Here is a 17,587-nt window from a genome sequence, read left to right as displayed (position 1 = left end):
TGCACGGGACAACCCAGAAAACACTGGGCGCACTGGGAGGGGAATGAGGACAGCGGCACGGGCTTTGTGAGGAGCAATCGGTTAATTGCCGACGGAGGCTGCCGGAGCCCCGGGCGCAGGGACGGCAGCGGCGCTCCCGCTCCGCGCCGGGCCCAACATGGCGCCGGCGCCGTCTCCATGGCGACGAGCGGCGCGCTCCGGCTGCCATAGCAACGCGCGCTCACGGTCACGTGACCCTGCGCTCCAGGCGCGCGGCTCCCCCTGGCGGCGGGAACGGGCGGAGGGACCGGGAGCGACCGGGAGGGACCGGGAGGGACCGGGAGGAACCGGGAGGAACCGGGAGCGACCCGAGAGTTTCCAGAGAGCGACCCCAGCCCCGGCACCGACATGTCCACCGCCATGAACTTCAGCAGCAAGAGCTTCGCGCCGCGGCCGCCGGACAAGGGCGCGTTCCCGCTGGATCACTTCGGTGCGGTAGCGCGGCCTAGCGCCGGGCCTGTCCCGCCGGGCCTGTCCCGCCGGGCCGGGCGCGGCCTAGCGCGGCCCTCGCGGTGTGTGTGTTCCAGGCGAGTGCAGCGCCTTCAAGGAGCGCTTCATGGAGTGTCTGCGCCGCAGCGGCTACGAGAGCGCGGCCTGCCGGCAGAGCGCCATGGCCTACCTGGAGTGCCGCATGGACAGGCGAGTGCGGGACGGCGGCCGCGCCCCGCGGGCCCCAGGGGGAGCGGGGCCGCGCTCCCGCCGCGCTTTCCGTCCATAAAGCAAACATGCTGCGTGTTAGCATCTCTAACCCCTGCCTTGTGGCTCCCGCTACGCCCGCTGTGAAGCTTTTTTTTGTTCGTTTACAGCCGTGGTTACAACTTAAACTTTTTTTGTAGCCCATCCTTTGCGCACCTTGTGCATGGCTTTCTCAGAAAGAGCTGTGTTCAAGATGCCTACAAGCGTTGTGTATAACTAGCAATGAATTTTCAGAGCCAGTGGTATTTTTCTTGCATACACTAACCCAATTGAGTCTTAATTAATGCTGAGTTCAAGTGGAAATAATTTGGCCTGTTAGCTCCTTAGCAGTATGTTTCAAGCAGGCAAGTTAAAAGCTTTTGTGTGTCAGTTCAAGTGAAGAAAGTGTTGGTGATTGGTTTTCCAGGGATGTTTCCATCCATGCATTGCTTCCTGTACGAGGCTGAGTCGGGGAACTTTGAAAAATTTACAGATTTCCCTGTATCGAGGGAAAGTACACTGCAAATCAAAAATGAGTTTGAAAATCGCTACAGCAAAGCCTAAGGGCACAACAAACGCTGTTCTAAACCAGAGTCTCTTGAAAATGTCAATGGCATTGGTAGAATTTTGGGAAGCTCTTGTGCAATGCAGTAATTAAAGATAACCAGGAGTCAGGTCAGTTTCTGACTAAACTCTTACACAGTATCTAAAATGGGGAAACAACATATTTAATTAGAAAACCACTGTAAAGGAAGAAAAATAATTGCTGAGTGTTGCTTTCCTTCAACTGAATATTCTGAGGTCTTGTCAAACAGCAGTCACTCTGTATAGGTGTCTTGGATCTGTTCAGGGTAAATAATAGTAAATGAAGTAGAAAATGCTGCTGCTCTCTAACCAAGAGAGAGGCTGTGTTCTCTAAAATGTGTTTTGTTGTTTTCTTCTTTTTTACTTAGGCAACTTATGGCTAATGAACCACTGGAAAAATTGGGATTTAAAGACCTGATAAATGAGAAATCAGAAGAAAAACCTGAGAAGTCGTGATGAAGACAGACAACTTTGCTCCTCGTGAAGGGAAAGCATTACTCTGAATGTAGTACATATTGTACATTCTGGTCATATTGCAATAGGAAGTGTTTCCTGAAAGAACCTTTTTCCAAAGGTTAATTGTCCTAAAATAAGATTTTTCTTTAAATGAGCAAAAAGTACTGTCTTTGTCTGCTTTGCTCAAGCATTTCTTAACTTCTTTCTTTTAATTTCTCTAGAGGCAAGACAGTTACAGCCCAAAGTGTTCTCCCTGTAAGAACAGTGAAGTCTTATTTTAAGGGGACAAAAGCCAAAACCAAACAATCCTTTATTGTGTAGGTTTTTAACTACTGATTAATCTTCTGTGGGCAGTACTGATATGCTCACAGCAGTTACTTGCCAGGTGGAAATGAAGCTGTTGTACTTTAAAATTGATTTTTATAAAATACTGGCTTAAGTCCCCATGCCTGGGGTGGTCTCACCCTGCTGTGGAAGACATGGGGGTACTTGAGGTGCAGTGTTTTTTCAGTCATTTCATCTTCCATCATTGTTGGGAGAGTGTTTCTAGTTCCAGACACCAGTCAGGGAGTGATTCTGCTTTTATTTACCATGCCACCAGTGTTCACCTAATTTTTTCATCATTTCACTGGCAATAGTGGTATTTCTTTTGCATGTTCTAATGCAGTTGAAGTATTTCTTAATTAATGTTGAGTTCCAGCAGAAATAATTTGGCCTGTTAGCCCCCTAGAAATGTGTTTCAAGCAGGCAATAAATCTGTAACTCTTGTTGTCCACTGTATGTTCTGCTGCTTTTGTGTTTGTTTTTAACCCAGTGAATCAGTTCTCTGTGTGTCTGGCTCTCTCTGCCAAGGCAGGTCCCCAACGCTTCCCACTTTATCTGCTGTCCCCTCTCTGATGCATCTCACCTCCCCTGCTGGCTGCTTTTGCTTCTGCCTCTCTCCACTGTGCACCTGCTCATACTGAGTTCGGGGAAGGGTGGAAGAACATTTTCTGCTCCTCATACTGATCACTGGGGCTGAGATTGAAATTGTTGCTCTGTCTAATCTGATGGAACAGAGTGCACATAGCTCAGAGCAGTCTCCTGTTTGAAAAGGACATTTGCTTGCTGCTGCATATTTTTATTCCACTTCATTCTACTGTTCAAATTATATTCTTTGGTGAGATTAGTACATTTATAGGAAATATAGAGATTGTATTGCTGCAACAGACACTAGAAGACATTATATTAAACCACTGAATAAGAGCTTTCTTTTAGCGATACCAAATTAGAATTAAAATAATCTCCAGCATCTTCAGAAGAAAGAAATCAAATTTCATGCTTCTGTGCTCCCTGAATATTATAAGGCAAAGTGAATTCCTGGTAGGTCTGAAAGAACCCACCAGTGGTGGGGGAGTAATCTGGGCTGTTACCAATGGTAATTTCATTTTTTTGGCTGTTATTCTGCACTGTTGTTTTGGCCAAGCAATTCCTTCACCAGTTCCATCTGTGTTGCCCTGAGACATTGATGCCAGCCCTGTCCTCCAGGTTGTTACAAAGTTTTTGAGGTGTTGAGTGATTGCCACCCTAAAAAGACTGCAGTGGGGAGAGGTTTGGACCTTTCAGCAGCCCTAAGATCACATCCTCATCCTGTCCAGATCCATGGGCACGCTGAGCTCATCCTGCTTCCCAGCACAGCAAGTCAGCTGCTGTCCCCTCGTGCCAGGACAAAGAGGGCTGTGAGTGGAGAGCTGAAAATTCAGGGGATGGGCAGAGGCACTTCTGTTCTGGCTGTAAGCAGTGGCAGCAGAAAAGAATGTGTTCAGTGGAGCTTTAAGGGAAGCTCAGAGCTGCTGGGGGACATCAGACATTGAGATCTGATGCAGTTGAGAAGTGGGGGGAAAAAGCCATTAGTGCCAGATCTGGGGTCAGTTTTCCCAACTTTGTCAGGGGGACAAGTCCCTGCAACACTGGGAGAGTTCCCAGAATGTTCTTCAATTCATTCCTGCCAATGTACAAATCATGAATTAAACCTTTCTACTTGAAACCTCTTTATTTTAGTATTGCTGGTGGTATCCAGGTTTGTACTCCTTTAAACTGACAGTGGGGTATAAGCCAAATGAAAGCAGTAGGTTCACAGCCAACTTTGCTATGTTCCAGGAGCCTGTCCTGGAGAGGTTCTGATACACTGATTGGGAAAAATCTGTATTCTGGAAACGCTGGGCTGAGCTGTGTGTGCTCCAGGGGAGGCAGTTTGTCAGGGACGCTGATTTCTAGGTGGAGCTGTTTGGAGCTGATGAGCTGCTGTGCTGTGGGAGTGCATCAATCTCCCTGTGAGGAGCCTGCCAGGTGCTGCCCGTGCCAGCGCTGCCTGAAGCTCCACCTGCTGACAGATCCTGCGACCTGGAGACAGGCAAACCATTGGGAATCAGCTGGGATTGACGTGCAGCCTGCCAGCCTGGGTGTAATTGCACAGGTGTGCAAGGGATAGCCCGAAGCAGGAGGAAGTGGTGACTGGTGGAGTGAAGGTCTATGTGAGCTGTTACCATCGCAACAGAAATCAATAAACCAGGGAGGTGCAATTGTCTTTTCTGTAGCTTTTCTGCAGCAAAGCCTCATTCACACCCTAATGAGGCACCCAGCTGCTTGGGATCGGTCCCAGGGAATCCCCGGAGGGCTCTGGATCAGCAGAGCTTTGCCCACACATTCTTTGCTCAGATTAAAATCCACTCAACCACAAAGAGCTTAACCTTGATCACAGCAGTTATTTACAGAGAGAACATTGCTGCAAGTTAACCATCCTTAGTCTTCCTGGGAGACCTCGAGCTCTAGGTGTATCTCTCCAAACAACTACAGTGACCTGCAGAACCAGGAAGAAAGGGTTTAATAAACATTTCCAGAGCTCTGGGTGTGCTTTTACAGAAAAGCCTACACAAAGAGAGCCTCCTGCTCTTGCTCTGGAAATGGGCCATGGTCCAAGGTCCTTTGTAGCAGCACAGTGAGGCTGTGCCTCGGAGCTGAGGAGGGATTGTAGCTGCATCTGCCACCTGCAAGGACATACCTGGCATAGCAGGAGGTCACAGCTGTCAGCACCTGCGGGTGGATGTTTGGGGCTGTGAGCAGTCAGAGCAGCGGGTGTGGCTGCTGACCTTCACGCTTGGTCCTTCCCCAAAGCATTCTCCCAGTTTGTCCTGCTGGCTTCAAGCCCAAGGAGCTCCTTGTGGCTGGTTGTTTCACGTATGCACCAGCTTGGTTTCCTCGGGAGAGCACATTGCTGCTGGTGATTTATGTCCTTAGGGGCAGCAATCACAACAGCTTCTACTTATTGCTGCCTTTGGTTTTGGCTGAACCAGGTGAGGGGCAACGAGTTAAAGCACCTCTTAAATTTCACCTCGTTGTCTCACTCCAAGCAGAGAACTGAGAGGCAGCACAATATTGACAGATCCTCTGGAATGAAACCTGGGTTATAGGAGGCTGTGAGAGAAGGAACAGCCTGCTGCCATATAAAAAATGTCTGGAGCATCACTTGTTGCTGCTCTGAGAAGTGCCTTGGATGTTCTGGCTCCACTGGAGAGCAGTATTTTTCTACATTTCTCATCCATATTTCCTGGGATGGGCATGATGCTTCTGCTATTGTGCAGGACTGCTGTCGTCTGGTAGCATACCTATCCAGAGGACTTAAGTGATTTTGTGCCCGGAGGAGATCCATGCTGGAAGAGATCCTTCTGCTAAATTTGGAATATTGTATATTATATCAGGTTTCCCACAAAAATCAAAGCTCTGACTCACATGAATTTAAAAAAAAAAAAACTGGAAGTGCACATACAAGGGTATATTTTCTTTTCAAGGGCATTTCAATGAAAACTGGACATCTGATTAAACTGATCCTGTTTTAATTTTCTTTTTTTTAATGATCTGCTCTGTAAGTAATTGGCAATGTTGCTTTTTTGTCAGGATGCAGCAGATTTTCTAGCTTACAGATTCCAAGACAAAATGCCTTCCTTCTGGAATGAAGGTGCCATATGGCTTGAAATGCATAATTGATCACTGCTCAAAATAGGAGCTTCATAGAAAGTCACCTAGAAGTCCAATGAGTGTATGCAGGGGACCTGATAGACCTTGATCCATTTTTTGTTTCCTGGAACTGATGATGATACAGGGACAGGTTTTTATGGCTCTCCCTAGAGGTTCTGATGCTTGTGTTCTCTCTCATTATCCAGGAGATTTTGGGATTTGCATTAGCAGGTGCATCAGTCTTATGCTTGCTGACTCCTGCTGGGCTTGGCTGAATGACAAGCTGGCACTCACCATCTAGCCCAGAAAAGGCCACGGTTCTCTGGGAGGTAAAACAGTTCAGCTGACAAGATCTGTGGGCTGAATCCAGCCCTTGGTGTCCCACATTGCAGTGGGGTGCCTGCACAAGCAGCCCTTCCCACACAGAGTGAGGTAGGTTCCCACTGCTGTGGGAGGGATGTTGGGGCCACCTGTCCTACAATGAACTGCACCATAAACCACCTTGTATTGTGGATGCTTTTCTGTCCAGGTCCTTGTGAATTATGGTAAACCCAGATAGGAGCAGTGGTGGAAAAAAAGAGCAGGGGGGTGAAGAAAGCAAGGAGACAGAATGACCCAGGCTTTTCACTTCACCTTGATGGGTTTAAAAAGCAGGTGGTGGGGGTGCTTTTACACCTCCTTTGGCAGCTTTTCCTTTGCCTATTTCAGTAACCTTAGAGGAGATGACAGCTGTGGTTTCTGAAGGATTTCTAGTTTTCTTGCTGCTAGCAAGCCCTGCTGAGCAAGAGCCTGCTCACACACCCAATCTGATCCTGCTTGCAGAGCTGCTGAACAAGGGCAGCATGTGGGAAGGCAGCAGCATGGGAGGGGGTGCTCTGCGAGGGAGTCAGGCCCCGTCGTGTCTCTCAATTTGCATTTCTCTGTTATTAAACCATGCTCTGGTTTTCAGCTGGGTTTGGAAGCATCTCTCCTCAGTGGGCAAGGCAGGAGGATAATGGCACTGCTGAATCTGAGGCACCAGGATGGCCCTGAGGGTTTGATGTGATGCTGTGTGCTGCAGCCATCTGCTGCCAATCTACCAGGGCTCTTCTCCTCTGGGCTGCACTGACAGCCCCAGGTAGCAGGGCTGGGTGGATGGAAAGGCATCTCACCACACTGAGGAAGTCAGTTTTTAGGCAGGCAGACCTAGATGGGGAAAAAAATATTCCCGCTGCCACTCAGGATTGCAGAGAAGCTGCACATCAGATCAATGCTGAGAAAATTGCTGGTTAACTCAGGATGCTGAACCAGGCAGGAACAAAACCCCCCCACTGATAAATGGGCCTTCATGGCCCCATGAGCAAGCACCAAGTGGGAAATCCCAGGGGTGTAATGAGGCTGGCTCCTTGCTGGGGGCTGAGGTTGCCTCCCTTGGCTTTTGCTCTTCAGTGCGGGGGTGGGAGTTAAGTTGTGCTGACTTCAACCCCTGGATTAGGCAGGTTGTCTTCAGCCTTGTCCTCACCACCCAGCCCATCCCCAGCACAGGCTCTGGGTGTGCCTGTTGTTTGGCACATCCCCCGTGTCCATGTGCGTGCTCAGAGTGGTTGCTAAGGCAGCACAAATTTCTCTGTGCTTTCCAATTTCTGTCTGATCCAGAGGTGTAGGTGTACTGCGTCCATGCAGCCTAATCCAGAGCAGGATCTGTGTGGGAGAGCAGGGCAGTGCCACGGATCAGGAGTGAACATTCTGTGTGCACAGACACCACTGGGAGCGGTGCAGGTGGGTGGGCTGTGGGGTTTATTTCATTTCCCCCAACCCCAAACTGCTGCAAAGTCTGGTGGAAAAGAGGGACTGGCCACTGCCAACAATGAGGAGGCAGCATGGAGGGGAACATTCTGGCAGGAGGTGCATCCTGACCTCGTGTGAGGGGAGATGCTCAGGCTGTGCATGGGCAGCACAGAGATGTTACACAACTGGGGCACTGCAGGGCTGTGCTGACAGGAGGTGCAAGTCCTGGTCAAACAGAGATGCTGAGTTCACTGGCTGTTGAAAAAGAACCAGGTAGGTGAAAAATGAGAGCGTGTCTGGAACATCTACTTCCACCCTTTTAAGCAGTCATGGCAGGAGACTTGCAGGTGTGGTGGTGCCAGCTAAGAAGGACTCATTTGAGCACAGAGATGTCTGGATTGATGGCTTTATTTCAGCTTATTTTAGCAAGTAATAGGCAGGGGGGTGATGTTTATCACTGAAACTGGAGCTGGCTGTACTTTAGATCACAGCTCTAATCGGCTGGACTGACTGGGACAGTAAATCACTTCAGCAGCACTAATAACACAGGGTGATGGGTGTAGTAAACCCTCTATAGCAGCAATAACCTGGTCCTGCTGGTTCTTTCACTCAGGTTGGTGCTTCTGCTCTGGTTTGTTTATTAAAGCTCCTTCACAAAAGTCACCTGGGTGACTGCTCCGACTCAGCCATTGAAATGGCTGCTCTCCTGCCATTCCCCAACCTGGCTTGGGCTCTTTTTATACCCTGCTATAAAACTGTTTATTTTTGCACCTGTTTAGAAAGGCTTTTTGGCCACAGGGGTCTCATGATGTTGTTTTCATGGCTTCTGGAGCAGGGCTGCTCTGTTGTTGCTAGAAATAATTACTGTTAATTAATTCTTTGCTGATTTTTCTTTGGCAAAGCATACTGAAATAAACAGATAAATGAGCAGCATGCTCTGTATCTCAACGTTGTGGGAGCTTTTAGGAGGCATACAGTGACATCCAAATGATCCCATCAGCAGCCAGAGGAAGGGTGGGACATGGCCCTCAACTTTGTGTGGACAAAGTTAATTGGGGGGAGGCTGAATTACCATCTCCAGCTGTTTGGCAGCTCTCTTCAGGCTATCATTTTTAATCTCTTTCTAGAGAAAAACCACAGTTTTGTTTCCATCTACTACTTCATTCAAATCACAGCTGAGCAGTGCTACAGAAGGGGATGTGCTCTCAGCTGCCTGAGCTGGACCAGCAGTCTGTGACACGAGACTGACCACTGGGGCCCATAACTGCACTGATTTCTCCCTTCTTCTACGGCCTTTTGAAATGGTTTATCTTTTTTCTTCTGAGGAACTCAGGCTCTGCTGCAGAGACTTCCAGACCAGAAGTGAAGTGCTGGGCTTGCCCCCTGTCCTGTGGCCCTGCCTGTAGCACCACCATCCTCTCTGCTCTGTGTCCCTGGCTGGGCAGCCCCTGGCTCCAGCACCCAGGGCTGGCAGCAGGTGGGTGGGTCACTTCAAGACATCACACAGCTCTGTCTCCTGCTTGAATGTCTCCAAGCTGTTCCTGGAAGGATGAGCCATCTGAGCCAGGAAGAGATTAGCTTATTGAAATAGAGCAAAGGCAATCTCCACGATAAGTGCTGCCCTGCTGTTTGCACACCGAGCCCGTCCTGCTGTGTCTCTGACTCACACTGAACTGATGACGTCCTGCTCTGAATAATCACTTTGACTATTTTTTGGAGGAGCTGAGTCCCTGATGTATGAGTGTCATCACACACAGGTTGGCTTTCTCCATGCAGAGATTCCACAGGCCTCAGCCTCTCAATTAGGGTAAATCAGGAATAATGCTGAAAGCAGTGGTCTGCCACAGACATAGGTGAGCTGTTGACTTCCTTGGACTAATTTCATCTCCTCTGTGCGCAGAAAAGAGCCAGTCATTGGACAGTAGAAATCAGCTGCAGCTGCCATGGAGCCAATTCCCTCAGCTGCCCCCTCCATGTCATATTTCACATCATAGGAAATGGGTTTGGTGCAACAACAGGACTATTGCAGAGCTGTTTTTCTTACACTGAGATTTCCCCAGGTGCCATGGAGCAGACATACAAATATTCACCATCTTCAAGCCATCAATTAACCCCCCCCCTCTCTCTCAGACATATTTTGGCTCCCAACCACGCTGTCTGAGCAACTAAGCAGCCCCTGTAACCACGTACTGACCCCCAAACCAGCCCAATGCTGGCCAGAGGCAGGCAGAAAAGAAACTGAAAGAGTGTCCTGAGCACATGACAGGCTTGTGGTTGGAGAAGTTTTGTGGCAGCATGGCTGTGAGAGAGCAGTGATCAGCTCTGGGGTGTTGCAGAAATCTAAAAAAGGAGATTTTGGTCTGAACACCCCCCCCCCCCCCCCCCTCCTTTGCCCTTATTCTCCCCTGTTCTGCTTCCCTACAAAGGATCTCTGTGGTCTGGTTTGCATGGTGGTAACTGCATGACTGTTCAATCATGGGAGCAAAGGATTCCCCTTTTTTCACACTGGTGACACTGGGCTGCAATAGAATTAACTACTATGCAAATGGAAAGAAACCCTGATCTACAGATCACTCTGCAGTGAGACACTTTTAAACCTGCACAACACTTTTTCTTCTTTGAGGGCTGCTGCAGGTGCAGAGCAGCTCTGCAGACACAGGACATCACAGTTCTTTTTATACCCTCACATAATTTCTCCTGCATTATCCTCTTCAACTCAATCCACACATCCTAACCACACAGATGCTGTGAGTGGGCTTTTCCCTGTGCCACACACACAAAAAAATCTCACAGGCTCCCTACAGCAATTTGCTCAAAATAAGAGAAAGTTGGCATCAGTATTGGATTTTTGGTTCAAGCATTTTTAAACTGCCCTGCTCTGAGCTCTCTGCTCTGTGGCATTCCTCCCTCCCAGCTATACCCACTCTTGATTTAACTGGATAACCCAGAAAACTCTTTATTTTTTACAAGAAAAAAACTCTAGGATTGGTTTCTTCCTTTTTTCTTTTTCTTTTGAACAGGAAACCAATACTGCAACGGAAATGAGCTGGTGCTTATTTAACATAGGTGCTGGTGCCAGTACTGCAGCTTGTTCACACAAACCTCCAGCTGCAAGAGCTGCCTCCCCTGTGGTGCTGAGGAAGCCTATGGAATCCTGCCTGGTGTATCTGCTACTCCAGAGTTTTGCTTGAATGCAGTGGCATGAATTATTGATATTTCTGTTCAGGTTTGCTGTTCACGCAGGAATTTGTAATGCTTCCCCACGTTGTGCTGTGAATGCGCTCCCGGGTCACATCAAGGGTTGTGTTTAACACCCTTTTACTTGCATGGTTGTGACATTGATTTATCCATTTCAGGGCTAGGGCTTCGAAATTAACTAAACCCCAGAGAAAACAGCCCTTTCCTAACAAAAGGCAGTCTGGGGTGAAAGGAGCTGATAAGGAAGGGCAAGGAGAACGTATAATGATGTCTGTGCATTTTCAGGGCGTCACCACAAAGATGATGGAAAGGTTTCCAGGAATTTCTGGGTGTTCTTTGCTCTGACCTCAGTATCTGGCATTTCCAGGGGCTGCCCTTGCTTAGCACCTCAGGAGATGGCATTAATAATGTCCGTTTCTAAGGCAACAACCTTGTGACTTGGAAAAGACTGAGTTGAAAGTGTGTGTGTTTACAAACAAACACATCTTACACATAAATATGTAAGGATTTACATACATATGGATATGAATTTATGCCAGACCTCCAAGTCACTTAGCAGTGGAGAGACAGGAAGCATCTGAATGAGGGTGATGTACTGACAGCAACGACAACCTATCTCCAGAGAGTTTGGTCAGAGATTTCACAAGAAGTAGGAGCAAATTCATTTAGGCACCCCCTGAAAGGTGCTACCCACGGAAAAAGTGTGGGCAAGCTCAGAGGAGGGAACAGTGTGACATGGACAAGCCTGAGCAGCGATGCCCATCAGCCTTCTCTAGCCCTGCAGGAGCAACCTTTGCTCTTTACCCCGTGTGAGATATAAATTCAGATGCAGTCCCTGGTCTACGCCAGGAATCACACTCCTCAGGAGTCAATGTCCATCAGGAGAACCTCGGTGCCTGCCCTGGATCAACACTGGGGCAATACCCAACCTCTTAACCTCAGGTAAACCAGGAGTAAATTTACAGAGATACCCTTGTATATGTGAGGTCGGCTCAAGCCTTTGATTTTCCATTGAACAAAAGTTTATCTTCATTTCTGGCTTATTTAGTTCTAACTTTTCTCCCTGACTCTCCACATTCCCTCCACCCACAGGGGCTGTTTGTTTCCCCGTGTGGAGTCTGGAGTAATTGTGATGAGATTTAAATGCTGAGGATGCTGCTGATCGACCCTTGCTGGCCCTGCTCTGCCTGTCCTTTATGAAACTCTCCCCTCTCATCATTGACAACAGGCTCTGTTTTATTTGATTTTATTACAAGATATAAATTTCTGTCTGCAGCCCTGGCTTCCAGCACACGGAGGAGAGAGAGGAATCGCCTAGCAACCAGGGGAACAAAAAATTAAGAGAATCAATAAGTCTTAATGGAAAGCTAAACAGAGACTTTCAAAGCAAACCCTCTCCCTGCTCCCAGCCCCGGCCCGTGGTAAGCCCATGACGATGTGCAGCATCCTGGCTATTGCATGGAGCATTCAGCAAATGCCTCTTCTGGAAAAGCCAAAGTGCAAATGAAAACCTGGCCTAACGTGGGCTTAGGTAAAGCTCTGAGCCTGTGGCATTGACACTGTCAAGCTTGAACACAGCACAGGTGTGGGGGGTTAAGGTACTCTGCTGAGCTGGTTTCACTCTGAGGGTGTTAGAAGTCAGTGCTCCAGGTAAGTGTCAGTGACTCAGAGCCTGAAGAAGGTGAGGGTCTGGATGCAGCAGCTGTTTCCCCACAAAAGGTCTGTTTGGAGGATTATGCCTTTGGTTAGGATGGGACTGAGTTTCCAGACGTTATCAAGCTATGTGTGTAAAACCAGCAAGCCCAGCACGATGTGTGACACTGGGTTGAGTCAGCAAGGAACAGTGCAGCATCCAGTTAAAAACAGAAATAAACCTGGATACAGTCACCTGTCTGGCAGCACAAATGTAAAGGTTATTTAGGAAAATGTATTCCAGGCAAAGGGAGCATTATAAATGTACCAGGCCATGACTCTGCCTGTATTTAAGGGTCTATTTTCTCTTACAAAGTGTTCTCAGGAACCTGCTTGCATGCTCATGTTTGCAGGATCAAGATGGTGGTTTGGTTGTGGAAGTTTTCCAGGAGCTACTGGCAGCCTCCTCCTGCAGATGTTTGTGCACACCCCGAATCTCATGGGCAGCATGGATAGCATGAGCTGAGCTTGCAGGAGGGCTCTGCTTTGTTGGAGAAAACAGAGTTGGATGATTTAAATGGGGACCTGCTTTGCAAAACCAAGATTGTTTTTGTAAGCAGAGATTTGTGAACCAAAAACAGGACATTGCAGCATCACAGGTGACCCATACATGATAAAAAGGTTTCAGCAGGGGTTAAGGAGGCACAGCTCCGAACCTTTCCTTGGCCAGAAGATCCTCACATCCTGCCCAAGTGACACATTAGTCTTTGACTGGCAAAACAAGTCTTGTCCCATAGATGGCATGAGATGGACAGGCATGATGGCACAGGGATGTTTTCCCCCCTGACACCATGGAGGTGTGAAAAATGTGGGAAGACATTGGAGCACAGTCCTGCCAGGACACAGACATGGCAGCTGGTGGTGATGTGCAAGGACATCAGTGAAGGAGGAGCGGTTTTGGAGTGCGCGGGGCTACTGATGAGACCTTCAGAAAAGGTGATCCCCAAAGCTGAGCCCCAAAAGCTGCTGATGTTCGAGGGGCATCCCGAACGTGCTGCTCACGAACCTGCCAAGCTGCTTGTGTGGCAGGGCCCCGGCCGGGGAGAGCTTGGGGTCGCTGCCAGCCGCCGCCTCGCACAGAAGATCCACCGGCGACAGCATCCCTTCCGCGGGCAGGAGTTAAAGCAGGAGAGGTATCCCCGAAGGACGGGACGCCCCGAAGGTCGGCGACCCCTCGGGGGCAGCGCCGCCCGGGTGGCCGCTGGAGGGCGCGGGGCTCCGGCAGCGCCGCTGAGCGCGGAACCGGCGGCACCGGCGGGAGGCACCGGGGCGGGCAGGGCAGCACCGGGGCGGGCAGGGCAGCACCGGGCAGGGCAGGGCAGCACCGGGGCGGGCAGGGCAGCACCGCCCCGGCGGCCGGAGGCGCGCTCGGCGTGCGCGGGGCGAGCGGGGCCGAATGGAGCCGCCCGGGCGCCGCCCGCCTCGCCAGCGCCCCCCGCCCGCGCCATGAGGCTGCCGTAGCGCCGCGGACCGAGCGCAGCCCCGGCAGCCGCCCCCATGGCGAAGGAGAGGAGCAGGAAGGCGCTGGTGGAGCTGCTCCAGCGGCCGGGGAACGCGGCGTGCGCCGACTGCGCCGCGCCGGGTAAGGGCAGGGGAGGCGGGGGGCGCGGGCGGCGGCTGCACCTGCACCTGTCCGCACGGCACGGCACGGCACGGCACGGCACGGCACGGCACGGCACGGCACGGTACGGTACGGTGCAGCACCGCACGGTACCGCTCGGCTCGGCTCGGCAGAGACCGGGCGCGGGGCTCTGCCCGCTCCGGACCGCCGGGGGTCGCGCCCCGCCGAGGGTGTGCCCGACCCCCTCCCCGCCCGGGGGATGCAGCGGGGATGCTCCGGGGCTGCTGGAGGGATGCGCTGCGCTGCCGCGGTCCCCGCGGACCAGCCCCAGCCCGGGTTTCCCCAGTTTCCCCCGGCCCGGCCCGGCTCCTCGCCCGGCCGTGAGCGCTGATGTCATCCCGGCGGGTCCCCGCGGGCTGCAGCGCAGCCGGGGCCGGTCGCCGGGCGGGGGGCTCTGCCGGGGCGCCCTGCCTGCGGGGCGTCCTCCGTGTCCCCGAGGCTGCTCCTGCCCTGTCACTGAGCAAACACATGGGGACGAGCGGCGGCAGCGCTGCGGACATCGTGGCCAACAACCTTTGCCCAGCTGCCATCGATGGGTGCCTGCGCGGGGAGCGGGGCTGGAATGCCTGTAGACGTTTTCGTGTGCGGTGGGGAGAAAATCTGGGCTGGGAATGTCTTATTCGCCTTTTGGATGGTGAATTTTTGGAGTCGGGCCGTGATGCTGTTGCTGAGCAGAGTCTGCATGGGGCGGTGGGATCTGTCTTTGAGAACAGCCTTAGAAAAATTGCAGAGCAAGTAACTTTCCTGTTTTTAAAAAGAAAAAAAAAATCACCATACAGAAAAACCTACATTTATATTAGCTCGAGCAGACTGGCTCTGAGGAGGGATGTAGAAAGGATGTCCTTCTCAGCCTCTGTCATTTTATAGGTTAAAGAATAACCCAGCACTTCAGCTGAGCCCTATTTTCCCAGCTATTGATTTGTTCAGGATGTCAAGATCTATTGGATACCGCTATCCAGCTCATACCATTCCCGGTGGTTTTATATGCCTGATCTGCATCCCAGGACACTGCAGTTCACTTTCAGATGCGTTGTGTCCTCCGGTACCCAGCTGGAAAGGACAAAGAACTTCGGGCACAGCGTGAGAGGCTTTGCAGCGCCGCGCTGCTCTGCCGGCTCCCACCCATCTGCTGCCGGCTGGTGCTGACTGTACCAGCCCACCTCGCTGAGCTTGGGCTCCCCGTGTAGGTGTCCGCCTAAATTGTTCCTTCCTGGAGAAAACTTTACAAACCTGGGCCCTTCAGATCAGCAGGGTGATTCTCCCTCACCCTGTGGGTATAAAACATAAAGCCCCCAGGCAAAATGGGAAGCTTCTCAGCGTCACCAGGGTGGAGATGGAGCTGTAGGTCAATAAAATAGCTCATATCAGGATAAGAAGCTTGTTGTTAAAGGCACAGAAAGGGCTTGTAAAACAACAAAACCATACTTTGGTTTTGGTGACATTTGCATACAGAGATGTCTTAGTGAATCTGAAAGTCAGAGAGGAGAATTTGGGCCAGTGTCTTTTGTAAGTCAAGATCTGCTATATTAATATCATTCTACCTCTTCTGAACCCTCATGGCATTATTTCCTTAGGACCACCCTCCTGTTCAACCCAATTCCTTTAGTGACTACTTTGCTTCAGTTTCTTTGGCAAAGTAGAGCTATTCATGGTGCTCGTCTGCCTGGGAGTGACAATAAACTTGAGATGCCCTGGGCTACTTAACATAAGATAATCACTTGTGTCTGTAGGTAGTATAGAAAATACTCGGCCTGAATTCAGTTATTCAGTCTGGGCAGGTGTGGCAGGCCAGCTCTTTTTGGGGATGAGGTAATGCAGCAGATGCAGGATAAGTGTCCAGAGAGCCTCCAGAAAGGGGTGCAAGAATGTTCTTTGCTGAGAAGTGGGATGCACAAAAAGATAAAGGTGACAGCTGGAACCGGGTGGGCAGCTGACACTGGAAAAGTACCAAAGCAGAGAAAATGAAGTGAAAAGGAAGAGGGAGGCTGTGGAATGAACAGAAGATGAGGGAAGCAGGGCAGACTTGTGCTTTACCACATGTGAGTATCATGGTAGGGCTGATCTGGTACAGCTGGGGGGAAACCAAAGATTCGGATTTGTTATTGCTGTTTCTCAGGTGGGTGAGTGCCTTTCCCTGAAATACTCTGTTAATACAGGATCCAAGATAAGAGGGAGCCATTTAGCTCAGGGATGCTCATAACAAAGAACAGGATGGGTTGGAAATGTAACAGGGGAAAATTCTGTCACTTTAATTTGTGTATTTGGAAGCCAGCTGGGTTTTCTTTTTCTTTTGGAAATATTTGTTTGAGAAATCAACCAGACGGTGAAAGTTTGTTTGTTTTTTTCCTTCCTGCTGTAAAAAGGGTTATTTTCTTTTGTTACTTTTTTGGCATTTGGGAGAGGCTCAGCAGCCAGAGCCCCACAGCTTGTCGCAGGTATTCTGTGTCCTGTCACAAACCCCTGGTGCAATGGAGCTCTCAGCTTGGCATCCCTGGGCTAAGCTGTGACCATACAAAGTCAAAGCTGGGGACAGACATGGGGCATCTGGGGAAGCTTTTCCTCCTGGGTAGGGTAAATAACTTCATCCCCTGCAGGATCAGCCCATCTCCTTGGGGACATCTGGGCACAACCTGCTGCTTGCCTGGGGCTGGGCCAGAATTTGCCACTGAATCATGACTGAGGATTATTGAAGTGCCCAAGTAAGGCTCTGCTGTTCAAGGTGTGTTTCCCTGGTGTGTGCACAGGATGTGCCCACTTGCACCTGGGTGGAATGGGGTACTAAATGTGGTGCTCAGCAAGGTCAGGTCTGGCTCTTCCCCAGGACCTGTGCGTATGTCTGGCAAAAAAAAAAATCTCTTTTGCAAACAGATTTTTGGGGATGTCTCAGGTGGAGAGAACAGTCTGGCCATGGCAGCTGAGAATGCAGAAAGGATGCTAAAGTAGAAAGTGAAAATCAGAGTGTAAAATCACTGAGAGATTACAGTTTTCACTTTTTTGTGTTTGGTGTTTGGAAATTATTTTTTTAGGTTTTTATTAATTGCGTTTTTATAAAACCTTAAATTGCAATGAGAGGTTGTTTTGAATAAAAGGTGTTTCAGTTGCAAAAAATGTCATCGATCTGTAATGCATAATGAGACTGCCTTGGTTACATCCTTGGGACTGAATTCTGGGGCAGGAGCCACTAATAAAGTCATTAGATGGGGCTTTGGGTCCTCTGTCATTGCACACTTCTGTGTCCTGGCTGTTGTGTTTTTTGTGGGTTTAAAGCTGTGCTGTCTCAGTGAAGACAGCATGGTAAATGCAGTCTTAAGTGCAAACTGAGCAATGTTACTGAATTGCTGGTGTGTAATGGCTCTCTGTGCATTAGAATAATCTTTTTTTCTCCAAGACTAATGTGGCAGTTCAGCCTTTTCTTTTTTCTAAATGATTCTTTGTCTCAGGCAATCTTTCCTCACATCATAAGACGGATGGTTATCTCAGGGCATAACAAGACCTTGAGTATTTCTCTCTTTATTTTTCTATGACTTAGGCTCGTGTTTCCATGGAGTGAGAATTATTTTA

General features: G+C 49.9%; 2 protein-coding genes across 6 annotated transcripts in view; both read left to right on the top strand.

Moving 5' to 3' along the window:
• The first annotated feature begins 250 nt into the window (after positions 1–250).
• On the top strand, positions 251–3,785 carry COX19 (cytochrome c oxidase assembly factor COX19). The gene is made up of 3 exons (XM_021539711.2): positions 251–469; positions 567–678; positions 1,668–3,785. The coding sequence occupies exons 1-3, from the start codon at positions 388–390 to the stop codon at positions 1,753–1,755; spliced, it is 282 nt and encodes a 93-aa protein (XP_021395386.1). The 5' UTR covers positions 251–387; the 3' UTR covers positions 1,756–3,785.
• A 9,421-nt stretch (positions 3,786–13,206) lies between these two features.
• Positions 13,207–17,587, top strand: part of ADAP1 (ArfGAP with dual PH domains 1) — a 49,764-nt gene continuing 45,383 nt past the window's right edge. The window contains exon 1 of one of the 5 annotated variants that reach the window (XM_021539715.3): positions 13,207–13,341. Coding sequence is in view for 1 of the 5 variants with exons in the window: in XM_021539713.2 (XP_021395388.1) it covers positions 13,903–13,987 (85 nt within the window). In the remaining 4 variants the exon portion in view is untranslated. Of the gene's footprint in view, positions 13,342–13,424; positions 13,568–13,817; positions 13,988–15,619; positions 16,066–17,587 lie in introns of those variants that run through there. The other 4 variants (XM_021539712.3, XM_021539716.3, XM_021539713.2 and 1 more) reach the window with 4 other exon arrangements.

The sequence above is a fragment of the Lonchura striata genome, chromosome 16, assembly GCF_046129695.1.
Source record: "Lonchura striata isolate bLonStr1 chromosome 16, bLonStr1.mat, whole genome shotgun sequence".
In the NCBI taxonomy this organism is placed as follows: domain Eukaryota; kingdom Metazoa; phylum Chordata; class Aves; order Passeriformes; family Estrildidae; genus Lonchura; species Lonchura striata.
The sequence above is the reverse complement of the archived record's forward strand: the minus strand, read 5'-3'. Positions and strand labels throughout refer to the sequence as shown.